The sequence below is a fragment of the Aegilops tauschii genome, chromosome 3 (assembly GCF_002575655.3).
Source record: "Aegilops tauschii subsp. strangulata cultivar AL8/78 chromosome 3, Aet v6.0, whole genome shotgun sequence".
Taxonomy (NCBI): Eukaryota; Viridiplantae; Streptophyta; class Magnoliopsida; order Poales; family Poaceae; genus Aegilops; species Aegilops tauschii.
In genome coordinates, this window is record NC_053037.3 from 567,063,435 (window position 1) to 567,085,019 (window position 21,585).

General features: G+C 45.2%; 1 protein-coding gene across 1 annotated transcript; it reads right to left on the reverse strand.

The window, feature by feature from the left end:
• Positions 1-18,236: 18,236 nt before the first annotated feature.
• LOC109759377 (esterase PIR7B) lies at positions 18,237-21,245 on the reverse strand. The gene is made up of 3 exons (XM_020318202.4): positions 20,824-21,245; positions 18,908-19,048; positions 18,237-18,745 (listed from the first exon to the last, which is right to left on the reverse strand). Exons 1-3 carry the CDS (start codon positions 21,208-21,210, stop codon positions 18,452-18,454), a joined length of 822 nt encoding a protein of 273 aa, XP_020173791.1. The 5' UTR covers positions 21,211-21,245; the 3' UTR covers positions 18,237-18,451.
• Between the last annotated feature and the right edge of the window lie 340 nt (positions 21,246-21,585).

A 21,585-nucleotide genomic window follows, 5' to 3' on the forward strand; every position in this document is an offset into this window, starting at 1 on the left:
TGAGGCTTTCGAGGTTGCTTAGATTGCACACAACTATGGCACTTAGAACCTTTGGCAACTGTGAAGTTCGGAATTAAACTCATGCTGGATAGCCGAGACATTAGACCAAAATTAATATGACATAAACGAGAGTGCCAAATACTTGCATCATCATTAACACTAGCACAAATTTGGTTTATTGACTTATTGCAAAAATCTGAAAGAGAAAAACGGAACAAGCCTCCGCACTCATAGCCCTTTCCTATAAATTGTTCAAATCTTGACACGATTACTTTATTGGACTCTAAAACTACCTTAAATCCATCTCGACATAGAAGGGAGCCGCTAACTAGATGCTTGTTCATAGTAGGGACATGCTGCACGTTCCTTAGTTGCACGATCTTTCCCGAAGTAAACTTCAGATCCACCGTGCCAATGCCACGAACAGAAGCACGTGACCCATTCCCCATTAGGACGGAAGAATCCCTTGCGACCTGATAAGAAGTAAACAGGGAGATGTCAGCACACACATGAACGTTAGCACCCGAATCAATCCACCACGAAGATGATTGAAATACTGAAAGCACAATAGGCAAATTACCATACCCATCAGTATTGCTAGCGGTCACCATGTTGACAGTCTTGGAGCTTGTTTTCCCTCTACGGTCTGCACGTTCAGGGCATTCCTTGGAAAAGTGTCCAGGCTTCCCACAGGCGTAGCACTCTAGCTCAGCCTTGTTGAACTTCTTCTTCTTGAAGGTAGTAGTCTTGGTAGGCTTGTTGAAAACAGGTTTGTTCTTCCCTTTGTTCTTGTTCTGTGGGTACCTCTGCACCATGTTAGCAGTAGGCTGAACCTCACCTCCTTTTTCAGTAGTATCTTTAGCCCGAGATTTTTCTTCAACATCAAGAGATGCAATCAGATTTTCAACTGATATCTCCTGTCTCTTATGCTTTAGAGTTGTGGCGAAATTCCTTCATGAAGGAGGCAACTTTGCAATCATGCACCCAGCCACGAATTTGTCGGGTAGAACACATTTAAGGAGTTCAAGTTCCTTCACAATGCACTATATCTCATGAGCTTGTTCAACCACAGAACGGTTATTCACCATCTTGTAGTCATGAAAACTCTCCATGATGTACAGTTCACTGCCTGCATCTGTTGCACCGAATTTTGCATTCAGTGCATCCCACAGAATCTTTCCGTCATTTATGTGCATGTACACATCACACAGACGGTCAGCAAGAACACTCAGAATGCATCCCACAAACATAGTATTGGCTTCCTGGAATTTTCTCCGATCTTCGTCGGTCATTCCCTCTGGAGCACCAACACTAGCGTGGAAAACTTTCAGAGCAGTAAGCCAGAGCGTGGTCTTCACCTGCCACCTCTTAAAGTGCACACCGGTAAACTTATCCGGCCTCAGTGCATCAGCGAATCCAGCCATAGTTAACTCAGGAAATTGCCTATAATTAGGTTTTTGGATTGTTGGAATATTAGGCAAGTTCATGATTAATTCCAGTAAATAATTCATGACTAGAAGAGATACTAGCATGCAAAAATCTAGCAAACTAGAAGAACAGCAAGACATGCATAACAGCAGCAAACACGTAACAATAGCTGTAGAAACAGACATGAACAGAGGATGTTGGATGTACTGATCGTTAGCTATTATGGGTGCGACAGGGTTGATGACGATGTTGGCGACGATCTGCTGCTGACGGCGATGAATACGACGATGAGTAGCACCGCCCGACTTGGACGGAAGACGACCCGTGATGACGAATTTGAGCAGTCGCGCACATCGCTTCTCAAAAACCTAATTCGTCCTCTCCCGGTGCAGGATCGCAAAGACGAACGGTTCCGGAGACCTGCTCTCCCACGCGCCGATGCAAGGAGACGGACCGGATTTCGGCGGACCATTCACGCGCATGTCGCATGTACGCCTCGCCTCGCCACGCCACGGCCCGGCCCGGCCAGGCGAGGCGAGCGAGCGCGCGCGTGTGGTTTTCCCTTTCTCTTCTCACACACCACTTAGAGTGGTGGAGAGAACCCACTATATAAAGAGGTCCAACTCTTCTTCAACTTCCGGGGTGGGACTAAACTTAGCACCACCACTTGCCATTTTACCCATGGGCTTTGAGATTTCAAAAATTGTTATGGGCCTAGCCCATTAATTCTAACAGTCTCCATAATCGTGCAGGAGCTCGTCGACCGGTTTGTCGCGCTCGCGCTCGGACTCGAGGCGCAAGGTGAGCCTCGTGACGTGCTAGGCGCCGTCGAGCGCCGCCACGGCCGCGGAGAGGAAGGCGTCGCGGCGGGAGAAGAAGAGGGCCTTGTCTTCTTCAAGATACCCGCCATAGCGGTCGCGGTACTCGTAGTCCTCGACGCGCGTCTCGAGGTTTACGGCGCCCGAGGAGCGCCAGAGCGGCGTGCGCCAGCGCCGCGAGAGCGCGGTCGTTGAGGCGGCCTCCTTGGCTGGGGCGAAGTGGAGGACGCGCCGGAGGAGGTAGTCGGGGAGGTCGGACAGCCGGTCGCGGTTGGCCATCGTCTAAACCGTCGGCGGCGATGCGATCTGGCCGGATGGGGACGTACGTCGGCTTTGAGTTTGGGTTTGATTTCGGTTTGCCGATCGGAAATCTGGAGAGGCCACGAGGGTAATACACGCACACACCATATGGGAAAGGAAAAGCCTTCAATTCAGCCGGCTGATTTTAGCACTGGCGTCCGCCGCGCGCTACACCGTCCGATCGGCCGAGCACTGAGCTGTCTGATCAGCCGAGCGTAATACGTATACCGCGGCGCCAGAGCTGCGAGGTCTGTCTGGCTTGTCACATGAGTGGTCCCCTAGGCCTGTGGGCAGTTGTTTGTTTTCACACGTTTCTTTACTGCCAACGCGCGGATGCTAAGCTCATGCACCAGGTAGTACAGTAGCTTTTAGCTTACGAGACCATTCCAAAGAGTCCACTAGTACTTAAAAAAATGTTGCCATGTTGTTGCAATCCAGCGCCTCGGCAACTCAGTCGCGCGTTGCAACAAAGATTGGGCGCCGCTTCAAATTGGCCCGCATGTCGTTACAAGGACCGGGCGTCGCTGCTACAAAACTGCCACATATGACCCAACAAGGATACACTGCACTGGAAGGGATGGCCACCATCCGCAATGATAAGATGTAAATAACTATACGGTGTTGCAAGCCATCGTCGGGGCATCGACGACTGTCGGTGTCATTTCTCTCCCCAAGCTTGTTGCCCGACATCTCCCTCATTCTCCATCCTCCGCAAGCTTTGCAAAATCATCTCCGTTGCAGCTTCACACGTCTACCGTATTGCGAAGCAGCTTTGCAATGCCATCTTTGTTGCAAAGGGGCTTTGCAACGTCATCCTTGTTACAAAGGGGCTTCACAACACGGATCATGTTGCAACCGACAACATATTTTTTGAGTGCAACATGAATCATGTTGCAATCAGCGAGCACAACATGGCTCATGTTCCAAAAGAACTAAAATAATTGCAACAACATGGCTCGTGTTGCAACCCCGAGCGCAACACGCAATGCTGCGGGGGCATCAACAATGTTGTGAGCCGATGTTGGGTGGCACGTTGTCATGTTGCAAAAGCGTCGTCGTATGTGTCATGTGTCATACGAGCATTGATGTTGCGAGGCGTGTCATTGTGCTATGAGAGCATCTGCGTGTCGTGGGAGTGTCGCTGGTGTTGCGACGCGCGTCGTCGTGCTATGAGGCGTGCTACAAGCACGTGTAGTCGCGAGCCATGTCGTGTAGTGGGCATGGCCGGTGCCACAAGTAGGTGTTGCGGTAGCGTCACCGGTGTTGTGAGCCATGCTACGAGCGTCGAGAATGATGCTACATGACGGATGCTCGACCCTACAAATCTTGGCACCAATGTTTTTTTGTTGAGAAACTAGAATGTTGTGCTATTAAATCGCGGGAAGCAAGGTTGCCTATGTTGCCACAGTGCAAGTCTAGTTGTCCTTGTGTTTTTCCTATGAAAAAAGACTGACCATTGTGCTACAAAACTGTGCGACGCCGCAAGGCCGGTTGGTACTGCTACTAGCCGAGCGCTCGACATAGCAAGTCGAAAGTGCAACGTTGTAAGTTGATCGACATTTTTTTGAAGCGAACCAATGTTATTGGAAGCCGAACACACAATGTTGCAAGATCGAACATTGTTGTTGCCTGCTACAAGCCGAGCGCTCGGCATACCAAGTCAAAAACGCGTGGGTGCCGCTGCTGCCGCCCGCCTCCACCATGAGCGTCGGCCATCACGGTACGCCCGAACTCAAGCTGCATCTGCCATCCCGAGGGAGCACTGGTGCCCGCGTCTACCGTGGGGAGCTGCGTCCACCATGACCCCACCGTCCCATGGGAGCACCCGCCTTTTGTTTCGTCCGATGTGGTCGCTGCTCAATGTCCGCAACAACGAGTTTCTGCAATAAGGTCTTTGTTGCAAAAAAAACAGTAACAAGATCTTTGTTGCCAAAAAGTTTAAATTCCAGCGAGACCTATGTTGCAAAAAATTTAAATTGCAACAAGATCTTTGTTGCAAAAAAAATTGTAACAAGACATCCGTTGTAAAAATAATCTGCAACTTGACATAGGTTGTAAAAAATTCTGTAATATAACTTGCAACCCAACATGTGTTGCAATGGTAGAAGATAATCCGTGGTCGGTTAACCCAGCACATCGGACGACTCGCGAGGCAAAAGATCGGCCGACGCGTAGCAGCGTCCAAGTTGTATTGCAACAGCCGGTACGTTTTATTATAAAAATACAACCGAGTCACTTTATTCATATTCCAATCTCCCCACAAAATGTATAAAGCAACACCACGGGGAACATTCGATTTGATGAGATGATCAAAGCGTTTGGGTTTACACAGACTTATGGAGAAGCCTGTGTTTACAAGAAAGTGAGTGGGAGCTCTGTAGCATTTCTCTTATTATATGTGGATGACATACTATTGATGGGAAATGATATAGAATTCTTGGAAAGTATAAAGGCCTACTTGAATAAGTGTTTTTCAATGAAGGACCTTGGAGAAGCTGCTTATATATTAGGCATCAAAATCTATAGAGATAGATCAAGACGCCTCATTGGTCTTTCACAGAGTACGTACCTTGACAAGATATTGAAGAAGTTCAATATGGATCAGTCCAAAAAGGGGTTCTTGCCTGTATTGCAAGGTGTGCAATTGAGCAGGGCTCAATGCCCGACCACGGCAGAAGATAGAGAAAAGATGAGTGTCATCCCCTATGCCTCGGCCATGGGGTCTATTATGTATGCCATGCTGTGTACCAGACCTGATGTAAACCTTGCCGTAAGTTTGGTAGGAAGGTACCAAAGTAATCCCGGCATGGAACACTGGACAGCGATCAAGAATATCCTGAAGTACCTGAAAGGACTAAGAATATGTTTCTCGTATATGGAGGTGACGAAGAGCTCGTCGTAAAGGGTTACGTCGACGCTAGCTTCGACACAGATCTGGATGACTCTAAGTCACAAACCGGATACGTGTATATTTTGAATGGAGGGGCAGTAAGCTGGTGCAGTTGCAAACAAAGCGTCGTGGCGGGATCTACATGTGAAGCGGAGTACATGGCGGCCTCAGAGGCAGCACAGGAAGCAGTCTGGATAAAGGAGTTCATTACCAACCTAGGGGTGATTCCCAATGCGTCGGGCCCGATGACTCTCTTCTGTGACAACACTGGAGCTATTGCCCTTGCCAAGGAGCCCAGGTTTCACAGGAAGACAAGGCATATCAAGCGTCCCTTCAACTCCATTCGTGAAAGTGTTCAAAATGGAGACATAGATATTTGTAAAGTACATACGGACCTGAATGTAGCAGATCCGTTGACTAAACCTCTCCCTAGAGCAAAACATGATCAACACCAGAACTCTATGGGTGTTCGATTCATCACAATGTAACTAGATTATTGACTCTAGTGCAAGTGGGAGACTGTTGGAAATATGCCCTAGAGGCAATAATAAAATGGTTATTATTATATTTCCTTGTTCATGATAATTGTCTATTGTTCATGCTATAATTGTGTTATCCGGAAATCGTAATACATGTGTGAATACATAGACCACAACATGTCCCTAGTGAGCCTCTAGTTGACTAGCTCGTTGATCAACAGATAGTCATGGTATCCTGACTATGGACATTGGATGTCATTGATAACGGGATCACATCATTAGGAGAATGATGTGATGGACAAGACCCAATCCTAAGCATAGCACAAAGATCGTGTAGTTCGTTTGCTAGAGCTTTTCCAATTGTCAAGTATCATTTCCTTAGACCATGAGATTGTGCAACTCCCGGATACCGTAGGAGTGCTTTGGGTGTGCCAAACGTCACAACGTAACTGGATGGCTATAAAGGTGCACTACGGGTATCTCCGAAAGTGTCTGTTGGGTTGGCATGAATCGAGACTGGGATTTGTCACTCCGTATGACGGAGAGGTATCTCTGGGCCCACTCGGTAATGCATCATCATAATGAGCTCAAAGTGGCCAAGTGGTTGGTCACGGGATCATGCATTATGGTACGAGTAAAGTGACTTGCCGGTAACGAGATTGAACGAGGTATTAGGATACCGACGATCGAATCTCGGGCAAGTAACGTACCGATTGACAAAGGGAATTGTATACGGGATTGATTGAATCCTCGGCATCGTGCTTCATCCGATGAGATCATCATGGAACATGTGGGAGCCAACATGGGTATCCAGATCCCGTTGTTGGTTACTGACCGGAGAGTCGTCTCGGTCATGTCTGCATGTCTCCCGAACCCGTAGGGTCTACACACTTAAGGTTCGGTGACGCTAGGGTTGTAGCGATATTAGTATGCGGAAACCCGAAAGTTGTTCGGAGTCCCGGATGAGATCCCGGACGTCACGAGGAGTTCCGGAATGGTCCGGAGGTGAAGAATTATATATAGGAAGTCCAGTTTCGGCCACCGGGAAAGTTTCGGGGGTTATCGGTATTGTACCGGGACCACTGGAAGGGTCCCGGGGGTCCACCGGGTGGGGCCACCTGTCCCGGAGGGCCCCATGGGCTGAAGTGGGGAGGGGAACCAGCCACTGGTGGGCTGGTGCGCCCCCCTTGGGCCTCCCCTGCGCCTAGGGTTGGAAACCCTGGGGGTGGGGGGCGCCCCACTTGGCTTGGGGGGCAAGCCACCCCCCTTGGCCGCCGCCCCCCCCCCACAGATGGGATTTCCAGGGGGACGGCGCACCCCCAGGACCCCTATAAATAGTGGGGGGGAGGGAGGGCAGCAGTACCCTAGCCCCTGGCGCCTCCCTCTCCCTCCCGTGACACCTCTCCCTCCCGCTTGCGCTTGGCGAAGCCCTGCCGGGATCCCTGCTACTTCCACCACCACGCTGTTGTGCTGCTGGATCTCCATCAACCTCTCCTTCCCCCTTGCTGGATCAAGAAGGAGGAGACGTCGCTGCTCCGTACGTGTGTTGAACGCGGAGGTGCCGTCCGTTCGGCGCTCGGTCATCGGTGATTTGTATCACGACGAGTACGACTCCATCAACCCCGTTCACTTGAACGCTTTCGCTCGCGATCAACAAGGGTATGTAGATGCACTCCTTCCTTCTCGTTGCTAGTAAACTCCTTAGATGGATCTTGGTGATGCGTAGAAATTTTTTGATTTCTGCTACGATCCCCAACAGGGACTTCCCTGGCTCTCGCGTCACCCCTCTCGGGCGGTATGGGAGTGACCCAAAACTTTTGGCCGGACATCGGAGGCATTCTTGCGTCTCGATCCTCCTTGGAGGCGTCGTTCAAAGGGTGGTTGGGGAATGCGCTCCTGATGCATGGTGGTTGGTGGCGGCGGCGGTGCTCAGCTCTCCTGGTTGCGAGCTTTGTTGGTGATGAGTTGGTCGTTCCGCATCTTTTAGCGGCTCCATGCCTTGTTTGCTTGTGGGTTGCCGGCCAATGGTGGGCATCCGCGTGTGTGGCACGTCTGGATGAAAGGGATATAGTGGTCTCCCCTCCGGGAGTGGTACGAAGCGGCAGGCGGAAAAGTCGACGGTTTCCTTCAAGCGACCTGGTTCTTTTTGTCCACATCAATTGTTGTCATCGGGTTGCTTCTGTTCTGCGGTTCTGGCTGTGCATGATCTCCAGTGGCTTGATCTTCGTTTCTCTGATGCTCCGCTCGCTGCTGCTTCTTGGTCGTAGTGAGATATGCATGTAATCTTTCGGTTTTTTGTCAAGTTTTTGCCTTTGTAATTCAGCACCATTGTATCCTAACCAGTTGGTTGCTTCATTAATTTGAAGTCGGACCTTTCATGTCTTTTTCTTTACCTAATATTAAAGGAGGAGGCTTTCGTTGTTCTTCATACGTTTATATCCATATATAGGTGCAAGCCTTTTAATTATTCGCCCGGAAAAAAACATAAAACCTGCTCGATTGATTTTCCAACTCGGTTTTAGTCCACCAACCTGGTGTTCCATATGTCGTTCTGTTGGTTGCCAATGCAGCCCACTTAGGCCCAAACACCTTCCATGTATAGTGGATTCCAAAGAAACCATCCTGTGTCCGGATCGAACACGTACAAGAAAAGTATATCAATTGCACCGGGTAGACATCGAAGGCTCAATCGAGAAGAAAAAAGGTACTGATGCCGAACGAAGTTGCCCGCACCCTGCGCCATTGGCCTTCCTCTTCCGGCTTGAGAAAATCCTCGCCCAGCTCACCAACGCCGGCGGAGTTCGTGCGAATCCTGGCCCAGCTTACCCAGATAGACAGAAGCCGTCGACATCGATGCAGTACGCTTCCGAGATTTCCGCTCGGGGTCCTTGCTTCTCTCTCGTACACATCATCGCTTCGCCACCAATTAAACACCATGGCCGCTGCTAGGGAGAGTTCGGCCGGGATCCTCTCCAATCCTTCTCTTCCCCGTTCTTCTGTGGCCGTCACTCCGGCCGCCGCCAGTGCCCTGCGGGATATCAGCGGATAAGCTCAGAGGCGCTCAATGAACCCAGTCCCACAGCCGAACCAGCACATGAGCGAGACGGCGTGGATGGAGAGCTCCGGTGAGGTGCGATTGCGAGCAGGGAGGAGATGATGCGTTCTCGCGCACATGGTGGGACTGGGCTCCTCTATCAAGATTTTTACGACCTTAAATATGTTACTTCTCAAACTATGACAAGCACTTGGTCTTCAATGAACTCTATGTGTAGAATTTGTGGTTGCAATATGAGTCTTCACCGGTTTCTAAACCGTTGAATACTCATATTGACAATTCAGATTGTACACAAAAAAATCATTGATAATTAATGTATTTTTTATGATAGTCAATGTTTTTTAAACTTATTTGAACTCCAGCCTATTTTTGCGTTAAGTATGAATCATTCAAAGCGACGTCATCAATTTTCAACACGTTCTGACATCATTTGCTGTTTTTCAGTCATTTACCAATTTGTTTAGAGAGCTAATGACGGTGAAATTAAAAATCACTACAAAATGAACTCTGAAAATGTTGGAACTTGGCATGGTATCATCATTTCACCCGCATAGCATGTGCAAAAGAGTAGAGAGAGTCACGGCGAAAACTGGACGCACCTCGTGTACAAACTGGACAATCTCTTTCGGAGTATCAAGGTTTCAGACGAGAACTCATCTGTTACACGGGCCCTTCAATGTTTTTTAAACTTATTTGAACTTCAGCCTATTTTTGCGTTCAGTATGAATCATTCAAAGCGACATCATCAATTTCCAACATGTTCTGACATCATGCTGTTTTTCAGTCATTTACCGATTTGTTTAGAGAGCTAAATGACGGTGAAATTGAAAATCACTACAAAATGAACTCTGAAAATGTTTGAACTTGGCATGGTATCATCATTTCACCCGCATAGCATGTGTAAAAGAGTGGAGAGGGTCACGGCGAAAACTGGACGCACCTCGTGTACAAACTGGACAATCTCTTTCGGAGTATCAGGGTTTCGGACGAGAACTCATCTGTTACACGGGCACTTCAATGTTTTTTAAACTTATTTGAACTCCAGCCTATTTTTGCGTTCAGTATGCATCATAATAAAACAGAAAATAAATAAAACAGAAATGACAAAAAACTATATAAAAAATTACTCAAAAATAAATAGCAGAAAATAAATAATGCAGAAAAGAAAAAAACTATATAAAAATTATTATATTCACAAAAACTAAATACAACAAAAAACACTAGTCAGAGATAAACAGACGAAAATTATATATATAATTGTTGGGGCGCTGCCCAGTGGGCCTGCCAGACCTAGGGTTTGCAAATGCAGGCCCAGAAGGGCCAGCAGGCTCACAGGGCAGCGCACCGAAGTTAGGCCCAGAAGCCTGCTATATAGAGAAGTTCGAAGGAGCAGTCGCGGCTGGGTTTATAAACCAGTGCGGCTGCCCTTCGCTCGGCGAGGTGGGACTAAACATTATGCACCGCTGGTGGCAGCGCACAACCATTAGTACTGGTTGGTGGCTCCAACCGGTACTAATGTGTGGGCCTTTAGTACCGGTTCAAGCCACGAACCGGTACTAAAGGGGGCCGTTTCCCGCCGCTTGACCTGACGAAAATTGGCCTTTAGTACCGTTTGGTGGCTCCAATCGGTACTAAAGGCCCCTACTATATATATGGCACTTACGAAAAAATCAGTTTCATCGACCCACTTCTTCTCTAAGTTCTTCGCGCGACATCGCCGCCGCCGCCGCGCCGTTGCCCATCGCGCGCCACCCTCGCTGGCCCCGCCGCCCTCGCCGCCCCCGCCACCCGTCGTCGCCGTCACCGCCGTCGCCCCCGCCGCCCGTCGTCGCCGTCACCGCCGTCGCCCCCGCCGCCCGTCGTACGCCGTCGCCCCCGCCGCCCGTCGTACGCCGTCGCCCCCGCCGCCCGTCGTCGCCGCCCCATACTACGTCGCCGTCTCGATCGCGCCGTCGCCCCGGCCCGCCGTCCCCGTCGCATCGCTGTCTCGCGCCGCCGTCCGTACGTCGCCGCCCCCCGCTCGTACACACACACATACACACACACACATATTTTTTTTTTACTTATTTTCTGTTTTCTGTTTTTTAGATTAATGTTAGATGAATTACGTAGATAAGAATGTTAGAATGTTAATGTTAGATAAATTATATGGAAAAGATGTTAAATATTAATGTCAATTTTAGATGATTAGCTAGATATTAATTAGGTATATATATGAGATTTGAACTAGTTTATTTTTAGTATGAAAATTAATAGAACAAGTTTATTTTTAGTAAGAAAATTTAGGTATATGAGATTATTTGAACTAGTTGAATTAATATAACTAGTTTATTTTTAGTAAATGCTTAGTTGAACTAGTTGAATTAATATAAATAGTTTATTTTTAGTATGAAAATTAATAGAACAAGTTTATTTTTAGTAAGAAAATTTAGGTATATGAGATTATTTGAACTAGTTGAATTAATATAACTAGTTTATTTTTAGTAAATGCTTAGTTGAACTAGTTGAATTAGTATAACTAGTTTATTTTTAGTAAGAAAATTTAGGTATATGAGATTTGATGATCTAATTAAAATATTACTATATATAGCTACTTTATATATATTTTTAGTAAGAAAATTAATAGAAGTAGTTTATTTTTAGTAAATTCTTAGTTGAATTAATAGAACTAGTTTATTTTTAGTAAGAAAATTTAGTTATCTGAGATTTGATGATCTAATTAAAATATTACTATATAGAACTAGCTACTTTATTTTAGTAAGAAAATTAATAGAACAAGTTTATTTTTATTAAATGCTTAGTTGAATTAGTTGAATTAATAGAACTAGTTGAACTAATAGAAGTAGTTGAATTAGTTGAATTAATAGAACTAGTAAGTGTTTAATGTTTCACATATATGAACATAGGAAATATCGTCTGACGACGAAAAAGATTTCATTAAGTGCAAATACTGTGAAGACCAGCGCGGCCTGTGCGACAGAAATTTCCTTGTTGATGATAGGCGCTTCAGCATCAAGCTGGATGAGACCTTCGAAGTGGATACAGTAAGTCACAACGACAAGTATTTTTTCGTAATTAAGCATGACTTATATATGCTTCATTTGCTTCAACTTATAAATTTAAATTTTCACTATTTTACTAGCGCATCCCCTGCCATGCAAGAATTTTTGTCTTGGATAAGATAGATTTCAGTGCTATGGAAACTATGAAGGTAAAGAGAGTTCACCTGAAGACCGAGCATGATTATACTTTCAACGTCAAATTATACAATGCAGACACGTAGACCTATTTTGAATGCAAAACTTGGCAAGCACTATGCAAGGCTTATGCATTTGAGCCTGATATGGTTATCACCTTTGATATTCGACCGGAAGATGATATTGAAGGTAATAAAGACATCTGGGTCGATGTGCAGACGCCTCCAGTTCTACCATTATGTGAGTTTCTCAACCATATTTATGTCTTTGATATTGTTTATTCAAAATAGTTGACAACTAATTTCTATTGACAGCTTATTTCCATTCAAGCAAACATGTCCGGCGCTTGGTAGACAGGACCTACTACTGCCCCGGAGCTGAACTAAACTGCGAGGAGATAAGTCATTATGTTTCATGGCTTGAGGATCTTCATACTGTTAAGACAAATTTTCTTCCTGCACTTAGAAATGTTAGTACTCAAAACATGCGACCAATAGTGATCGTATTGAACTATGGTCACATCTATTTACGAAAGATGGTAAGATTTTTACTATTTGTCCTTAGTGCATCTTTTGCATACATTATTTTTTTGCTAAACTTTCATTGTTAAGTATATTAATTACTATACGATGTTCTTCAACAGGGACTCCCGATGACAGTTGTGCCTCAGTGGATCGAGACTAAAGGTCACATGTCAATGGTTAGTTTACGGCCAAGATATCCTACATTGCACATGAGTGCATTCAGGATTTCTAAAAGCGATGAATGCTTAATAGTGAAAGATTGGAGCAAAATTGTTAACGATCCCAGAGAAGTACTAGGGGCAGCAATGAGAAGCACAACCCACGATTAGGAGACAGGTTCATCTGCATGCTCCAGTATGATGAATCAGGAGAGCTATACATGTTCTATGCTATTTTACCTGAGAAAGAGCAGCAGGAGTGATTTAGCTAGTTCATGCTCTTAGTACTTTTGTCCTCTCATGTGCGTGTTCTTCGTCCTGAACTTAATCTCAAAGGGTGATTTGCTTTTGTGGTGTTATGAACGCTTATAATATGATGACCATGTTGAACTCGATGATATCTTTGCTTCGGGCACAAGTGAATGTTTTTTCTTTAATCTAGTGTTGGTGCTGATTAGATAGCGGTAATGACTATGATGATTAAACAGTGGTAATGACGACTATGATGATTTTTAGCTAGCTAATTTACTGTTGTTGATGATATGATGCAAGAGTTTTTATATTAATATGATGATGATGATGATGAGTTATTATATCATTTATAAAAGAAACCGCGGATTAGTTTCAGCTGGATGGATCCTAGCTAAGTGATCAAGTATATGCCATATCCATATTATACTGGATCACTTAATTATAGGTGATCAAGTATTATATAGATATGACATATACTTGATCACTTAGCTAGAATCCACATGCATCCAGTCGAAACTAATCTGCAGTATTTTTACCTAATGATTTAACAACTAAAATAATCACTAAATTAAATTGAAAACACAAAATTAAAGGAAAAATAAAAAATAATATCAAAACACCCCCAAACATGTAGTACCGGTTGGTGTTACCAACCTGGTGTTACCAACCGATACTAATGTCCTGCACACACCCGGGCCTGGCTTGTGCCACGTGGTGGCACTTTAGCGCCGGTTCGTGATGAACCGGTACTAAGGGGGGACCTTTAATCCCCACTCTTTAGTGCCGGTTGCCCTTACGAACCGGCGCTAAAGCCCGATTCTGTACTAGTGTGGACGAGCCCGTTCGTGTGGTCTGTGCTGGGAGGGCTAGAGAGGGAGATTGAGGATTGAGGGGAGAGAGAGAGAGATCGGTAGTTGGGCAGCACGCCACCGGGAGCTTCTCCTGATCCACGCCAGGGTCTTGCTATAATGCGTCGCATTCCTGCTCTCTTGATTGAAGCTTGCGCGCATGGAATCGGTGGTCTTCTAACCTGACCAACCAGCTACCCCTGAGATGGTCTCCATTTTCAAGCAATCTTCTTCTCCAGGTAGGTCATTCATTCAGTCTGTTCTTTCACCCGCAAAAAAAGGGAAAACATAAACACTTTGATGCCCAAAGGCTCAAACTGTTTCTGTTACTTTGAGCAAGCAATATGCGTGGTTTGTTAATATGTTGATGACTTCTATTCGGCAAATAGCATGAGGCTGTTAGTTGCCCTGGTGAAAATACAAGTAGTCTTCATACAGTCCATAGTAATATTATTCTCCGGCAATCTGATGTGGTGCTCCTTACTCAGCAAGTTCATGATTATTTTTGTCTATCCATCAGCTTAGGTTCATGTCTAAGACTCTATGTACATGTAGTGTAGGTGTATACATGTTCTGTTAGTCAACTCTTAATTCACTGAATCGTTGGCAGTTTTTTATTAGTGTGAGTGTGATTCCCCCTTGCAACTAAGCAAAGTGACACGAGGATGGATATGCAGCCGAGGTGGCTCCACCTCCCACTGGACAGAATCAGAGTGGGACAATAACGGTTCGATGGTCGACGGCGGCTGCGTGCAGGCAACGCGAAGACGGCGGAAGCTCTGCGGGAGTTGGTATGGCATGGCTAGGATAGCTTGCGGAGGGGAACAACATCAAGAAATGCACGCGATGCAGAGTAGGACGATTTGTTTTTCAAGGAACTGAGCAGGAGGAACAAGGGAGAGCAGTAACGATAAGAAGAAGCGGCCCCTGTCCCTATCCATGGTGGTTCTCTGTTTGCCCTCTAAAAGGTGTTTCATTGCGTTCTTTCCAGCATGATTTCAATTGTTTTGTTCCTCAGGTTGAGGATGCCATTCCAGCTCAAAGGAACAACTATTATCTTATACTCTTTCTACATTCGATGGGTACTTATCCATCTTGAAACTGCAACTGCAGGTTTCATTGTCGTCCACATGTGTTTCAGATGTCTTTATATGGTAACTGGTAGGAGTTTTGCCTTTGCACTATAGGTTGGGCGGAGAAGATTTCTGCTGACGACAGAGATTGTTGTTGCTTGTAGCGCACGCCACTGTATGTGTAGCTAAATCTTTTAGTTAGGTTTCTCACATCATGGTTTCATTAGCTCAATCATTTTATGTGTTTGTGACGTAGGCTGCGATACATCTGTGGACTAATGTGGTGCGACAGGCTTTGTTTTCTTCCTTCAGGTTCCTGCTACAAATACAACTACATGCTCAGGTATATATGTTTGTTTTTGTGTCCACCGCTTATATAGACTAAAACTTATTTTAATATGGTAAATCGATATAATAGGCCACACGTTGTGATAAAATGGATGAAGTGCGTTTATATGCAAAACCGATGTCCTACGAAATAAATTATAGAAGTTCTAATGAAGTATTAGTTTAGTTAAAACATTAATAGTTTCTTTCCGGGTTCCTTGGATCCAAATCCCAACCAATCCATTTGGTTAACACGGATGGATTACTGGAAATGACTATAGCAATGGAAGTAGAGATAATCATCCCGGGATCGACCAAGCATTGTGATCAAATAGACACCGTGGCCACTATCTGCGAGGGTGTAAAGGAGGATAAGCGACACAAATGGGTCACCATGTTGTAATTAAATAGAGAATGTGGAATTATGTCGTCAGCGGTTATCCTTGAGACATTAAGTCATGCTTATTAGGCTAGGGGCTGTGTTATTTCCGTTGCAACGCACGGGCCTTTTTGCTAGTTGTAAATAAAGGGAGGAGCCATGCAGAGTCACGGGCAGCGCCTCGGATAGAGTATGGACGAGCCACATGCAGGGAAACTTGCGCGTGTGGTTCTGGCCGGGGACCCCTGCTTCCGCACTTGCGTTGTGATTTTTGCAGAAACCCCCTTGTTATTTTCGGTTAATCAACTGGCAGTCCTATTTCTACCGAGTCCAAAAATCTTTTTGCTTTTTGCGGAAACCACCCTCATATTTTAGTTAACAACCAGCAGTCCATGTAGAAAATAATGTTTTATTGGGATGATTAAAATGGTTTAAACATATACCCATATATTTTAAACCCTAACTCCAATTTTGACATGTTATATTTGGAAATTAATTAGAAAAATATGTAGAATTTTAATATAATGTTGTTTTATTTGTTAAACATTTTTAAATTCTATTTAGGGTGCAACTTAAGCAACGTGCATGATCCGTCTTTCTTTCGTACGGGTGTAGATTCGGATTGAAAATCAACAGCTCCGCAAAATTATTTTAGAGGCGAAAGAAACCATCTATAATGACACATGCACGTCTCGTCAAAACCTCCCGGGGGAAGAAAGCAGATTTCTCATCTTATGTGGAGAGAGAGAAAGAGAGACCTTAGGATTGACCATATTCAAATGCACAGAGTTTGTGTTAGCACTTAGGCCACCGTCAACGAGGATGGGAAGGAGGATATGCGCAACACAGATGGGACCTATTTGGGATCTTTAGTCATGGTTATTTTGTTAGGGACATGTGGTATTTTCTGTTTCGTTGCAACGCACAGTCTCTTTTGCTACTATATTATGTATTATTGGCATGCGTACTATTTTCTCAAACCCTTCCATATAAAATAGTTAGTTGCACGTATATTTTTTCTCTCAAACCCTTCCATATCAAATACTTAGTTGCATGGGTATTATTTTTTATTTCTGTTATTTTATCGTTGCCAATTTTTTTCGCTGGCACTATTTTTTGGCGCTGACACTAGCTAGTTGTACATGCATCAAAATGCGTCATCATAACAACATCACCTCTCATCATTTATGATGTTATGACTACATCGACACGATGTTATTTACTACACGCATGCATACATGGCAATTTTTTCCCACACAAAGCATGGCAATTATAATTAAAACACCATGGCAAATCTTAATATGCATTGGCCATGGCAATTTTGTTCGTGTGTTTTGACATGCACAGCAATTTTTAAAAAAATTATCATACACAACATGACATTTTGTACATGGCAATTTACAATTTTTTTGGCATGGCAAATTTACCAATATTGCCATGGAAATTTTACTTTATCATACACGCAAATTTAATTTTAAACACTCATGGCGGTTTTTTTTACTTTTCATTTTTTGACACGACATTTTTTACTTTTATGGACAATGTCAAATGTAGTTTATACAACATGGCAACTTTACACTTTTTTTGGACCATGGCATGTTTCATTGCTTTTCAACCATGGCACAATTTACTTTTTAATTTTCTCACAACAAATTTACCTGCATTTTACAAATGGAAATTTACTTCAACATACATGGCAAGTTTAATTTAGGCGCTCATGGCAAATTTTATTTCTGTTTTGCCATGGCAATTTTATTTTTGTCAACATTGGAAAATTTAATATACATCCATGGCAAATCTGAGTCATTCAAGGGAATTTTCTGCCTTCATCGGACCATGGTAAATTTACTTATCAAAACACGGCAATTACTACTTAACAACATTTTTGTACACTTTTTTGTGTTCTGTGTGTATAGCAATTTTTAATCCACATTATTTTGTCTTCACTTACATTATAAATTTACCTTACAATTTTAATCGATTTTTTTGGCACCATGTATGTACAGATGGAAATTGCCACGAATATTTCCTTTTGGGTCATTAAAAAAAAACTTTTTACCCATGGCAATTTTCTGGTTTATTAAGTTGGTGGCGTTTTATTTCTTAGCACAACAAAAAATGGACTTTTATTTGTCATAGAAAAAAATCTCATCTATTCTTTATGTTTAATTACTGGGCTTTTTTCCAATTATCTTCTACAAGGATACATCCTATAGGTAGGGGCGTTGAGGAGGCGTTCAGGCTGTGGGGGTTTCCCTATCGAACGAAATCAATTGTCAAGGAGTAATGATGGTACCAAACGTTTCGTTCGGTCTGGCCCCTCCCCAGACCGAACGTTTAACTAATATCAGTGTCCTATCTTTTTGGAACATCAACACCTGGCTTCCACAAAGTTTCTTTTATTGGAACGGTTTCCAATAAGTAATCCCATCATGATCAGAACCATATTTGACATATTTGTGTTGAACTTACTCGCAGAAAAAATATTGCTCTCTCCGTCTCGAATTACTTGTCTTGCATTTGTCTAGATACATATGTATTTATATATGTTTTGGTGTTAGATACATCCGTATCTAGATAAATCTAAGACAAGTAATTTAGGACGAAGGTAATACTATTTAACATCGTTTCCATTGATTTAATAGTATCACTGAACATATTTATTTTTAGATGAAAACGGTGTACACACATACATTGATTTCCAGGGATATATATCGTACACTTTAGCAAGTATTTAAGTTATTGGCGATCTTGACCAGAGCATCACAGAGCTCCGTAGGCCTAGAGCTCATGATGGCATGGTCAGCTCCGGCGATCTCCTCGACCTCCGTGTCGGGGCTAAACATCACCATCCAACGCTGCATCTCCTCGGTGCTGGAGCCATCAGCCTTGGCTACCACGTATACCTTCTTCACCGACCCGTAGTTGTCATCGGTGAGCAGGCTTGCATCCTTCATCACTGGATCCTTCATGAACTGGTTTCCCGGCCTCACCAACATTTTTGCTAGGGCCAAATCCTGCATCAACATTGTGAACTGAATCACTGGGTCTGCGAAAAGTTGGTAAGGTGGAGAGTTCATTGCTATAGTATATCTATCTTTGCGAATATTTTGGAGAATCATGTTGATCAGATTAGTTCATTATGGGAGATCAATAGGATGTTAAATCGTGTTGTGCACCTCAGGTGGACTTTGCTGGTAATACTTGCGTGCTAAGAAGTCTGGGCCCATTATGATTGCAACCCCTGCACCCTGGTTGTTATTGATTGGCAGCATCTCGCAGTCCATGAGTAGTCCCTTCGATGATGTTCTTCGCATGAACTAATTCCATCAACACAAGATAAGATAAAAATTAGCATTAATATTGGAGTTACAGAGTCAGAGACCAATCTTTATATTCCAACAAAAAATGGTTCATAACCTCCTTCAAACATTTATAATTTGATTACCTGTAACTTTTATTAATTTGATTACCTGTAACTTTTATTAGTACTCATTCCGTTCTGAATTAGTTATCTTAGATTTGTCTAGATACGGATGGATAGATGCATCCGTATCTGGACAAATCTAAAAAAACTAATTTGGGGTCCGGCGGCGCGGCGGGTGGGTCTCCCATCGGCGTCGTGCGCGGCGCGGCGGTGGCGACCTGCGTGAGTGAGGTGGTGGCTGCGTTGGCCTGACCGGTGGTCGCGGGTGCCGCCGGATCCAGATCGGATCCATCTGGATCCTTTCTTGGACTCCGTCGGCCGCCCCGGGGTGTTGATGATCGTCGCTGACCACGTCGGATCGTTGGATTCGGCGTCTGGAGATCTACAAGGAGTTCTTCTCGATCCTCCTTTCTGGTGGGTTGAGCCCCATGGCTCTTTCATCTTCGCGGATTTCGGATAGTGTCGTGCCGGATCCGGAGTACACGGAGGTTTGGTGGCATAGGATGGGGACCGGAGGAAACTTTGGTCGGCGTGTTCGGCCCGGCATCGGCGACGTCACTTGACGCTGTTACCCTTCCTGGAGGCGAAGCCGAGGTCCCCCCTATCCACCCCCGAACCCCTCCCGGACGAAAGTCCAAAATTCAGTCTGGATTGGGCGGCGGCGTCCTGCGCGTCGTATCCTCCATGGTGGCGCCGTCTTGGGAGGAACTGCTGTTCAGGGGAGAGATGTTGTGGATGGTGGGCTCCGAGTGGCTCTAGCAGTGGCGATGGTGTGGAGGTTGCCAGGTGGTGCGGCATTGTATCTACCGCGTCATTGACGACGAGTGGTGGCGGCATGGTGCAGCTGCATATCGACGATGGATGCGGCTGGATGGACGAGCGCAGGGTGGTCGAGCTATCTGGCGCCATGGTGGCGTCGACGGCAGGCCTGGCAAGGTCTGTGCGTCAGTACCTGCTCTGGAGATGCATCGGTGGAAGAAGGCGGCGGCAGCCTCGGTGAGTGCGCCGGACCGGCGTGTGACCCAGTCCCGGTATGTGGCTATGATGGGGCATCTGGCATTAGATGTTATGGTGCGATGTCGGTTTGGTATTAGGCTTGGACATTCGGCACCACTGCATCAAGGGGGTAGGAGTAGCAACAGATGTTGCCTAGATGGTGGCTTCAGGCTTACTGATGTACTGCTTTGTAAGTTTTTTATGCTTAATAATTAATATAGTGGCCGTATGCATCGTCCAGATGCAAAGGCCGGGGGTGCATCCTCCTTTTCTAAAAAAAACTAATTTGAGACGGAGGTAATATTAGAGACTACATTTTGGAATATATTCCCTCTGTCCCATATTAATTGTCTTAAATTTGTCTAGAGGCGGATGTATCTAGACATGTTTCATTGTTAGATACCTCCGTATCTAGACAAATCTAATACAACTAATTTAGAGTGGAGGTAATATGTTCATAGTGTTGTAATTTTATTGACGATTATAAAATATACACGTGTTACAACAGAAACTTGTTGTCGAAGTTATATATTGAAAACACATCAAATTTTGTATATTTGACTAAGATGAGCTTGCCAGCCTCACCAACATAAGGAACTGATATAGAGATCGGGTGTTTTGGTCAACACTCAACAAAGATAACAAAAAGAAAACCATACACAATTGACATACCTCCTCGGTGGTGACGCCCATGTGCTTGCCAACGCTCGGCATCGCGGCGGCCGCGAACACGGCGGCGGCGACCTTGCCGGGGAACCTCTCCATGGCTAGCGCCAAGCTGAGCCCGCCGTGGCTGTGCCCGACCAGAATCAGCCTCTCGCCGCCCCTCTCCGGAGCCGCGGCCACCGCGTCGAGCAGCGGCCTGGAGTACTCCTCGAACGAGTGCACCTCGTCGACACGCGCCGGGTGGGCGCCGGACGCGGCGAGGTCGACCGCCGTGACACGGTGCCCCGCGGCCTCGAGCGCCGTGACCACCTTGTACCAGCACCACGCCCCGTGGCAGAGGCCGTGCACCAGGATGAAATGGTTCCTCACGCTGTTGGTCTGGGTGCTCTCCATTTCTTGCGTAGCGTAAAACCTGTTTGGTTTTGTGTTGGATGTTTGTTGCCGCGCACACGGACCGATATTTATAGTGCAAATTGGGCTTGCTCGAACGCTTATCAGTTAACAGCTTCTGCTGCAAGAAAAATGTGACGACTTGTTTTTGGACGTTCGTGCCCATGGGTCAAAAGAAGAAAATTTTATATTCGGGATCGAGTACTAAATTGCATCAGATCAACTTGATCAACAAGATAGGTAGACGAGCCACGAGACTTTGACTGGTGCTGACGCAAGGCAGATGTGAACATTATTGAAAATTCTAACTAAACAAATTTGGAGGGATGTCCGTTCTGCACACGTCAGCACCACTTTGTCAGCTGAAGTAACTGCCCA

Excerpts from the sequence above, each read along its gene's own strand:
- LOC109759377 (XM_020318202.4), bottom strand. The coding sequence starts at position 21,210 with ATGGAGAGCACCCAGACCAACAGCGTGAGGAACCATTTCATCCTGGTG. Across the intron at positions 19,049-20,823 it reads TGGGCGTCACCACCGAGGAG|TTCATGCGAAGAACATCATC; the intron begins GTATGTCAATTG and ends TGATGGAATTAG. Across the intron at positions 18,746-18,907 it reads ACCAGCAAAGTCCACCTGAG|GATTTGGCCCTAGCAAAAAT; the intron begins GTGCACAACACG and ends ATGTTGATGCAG.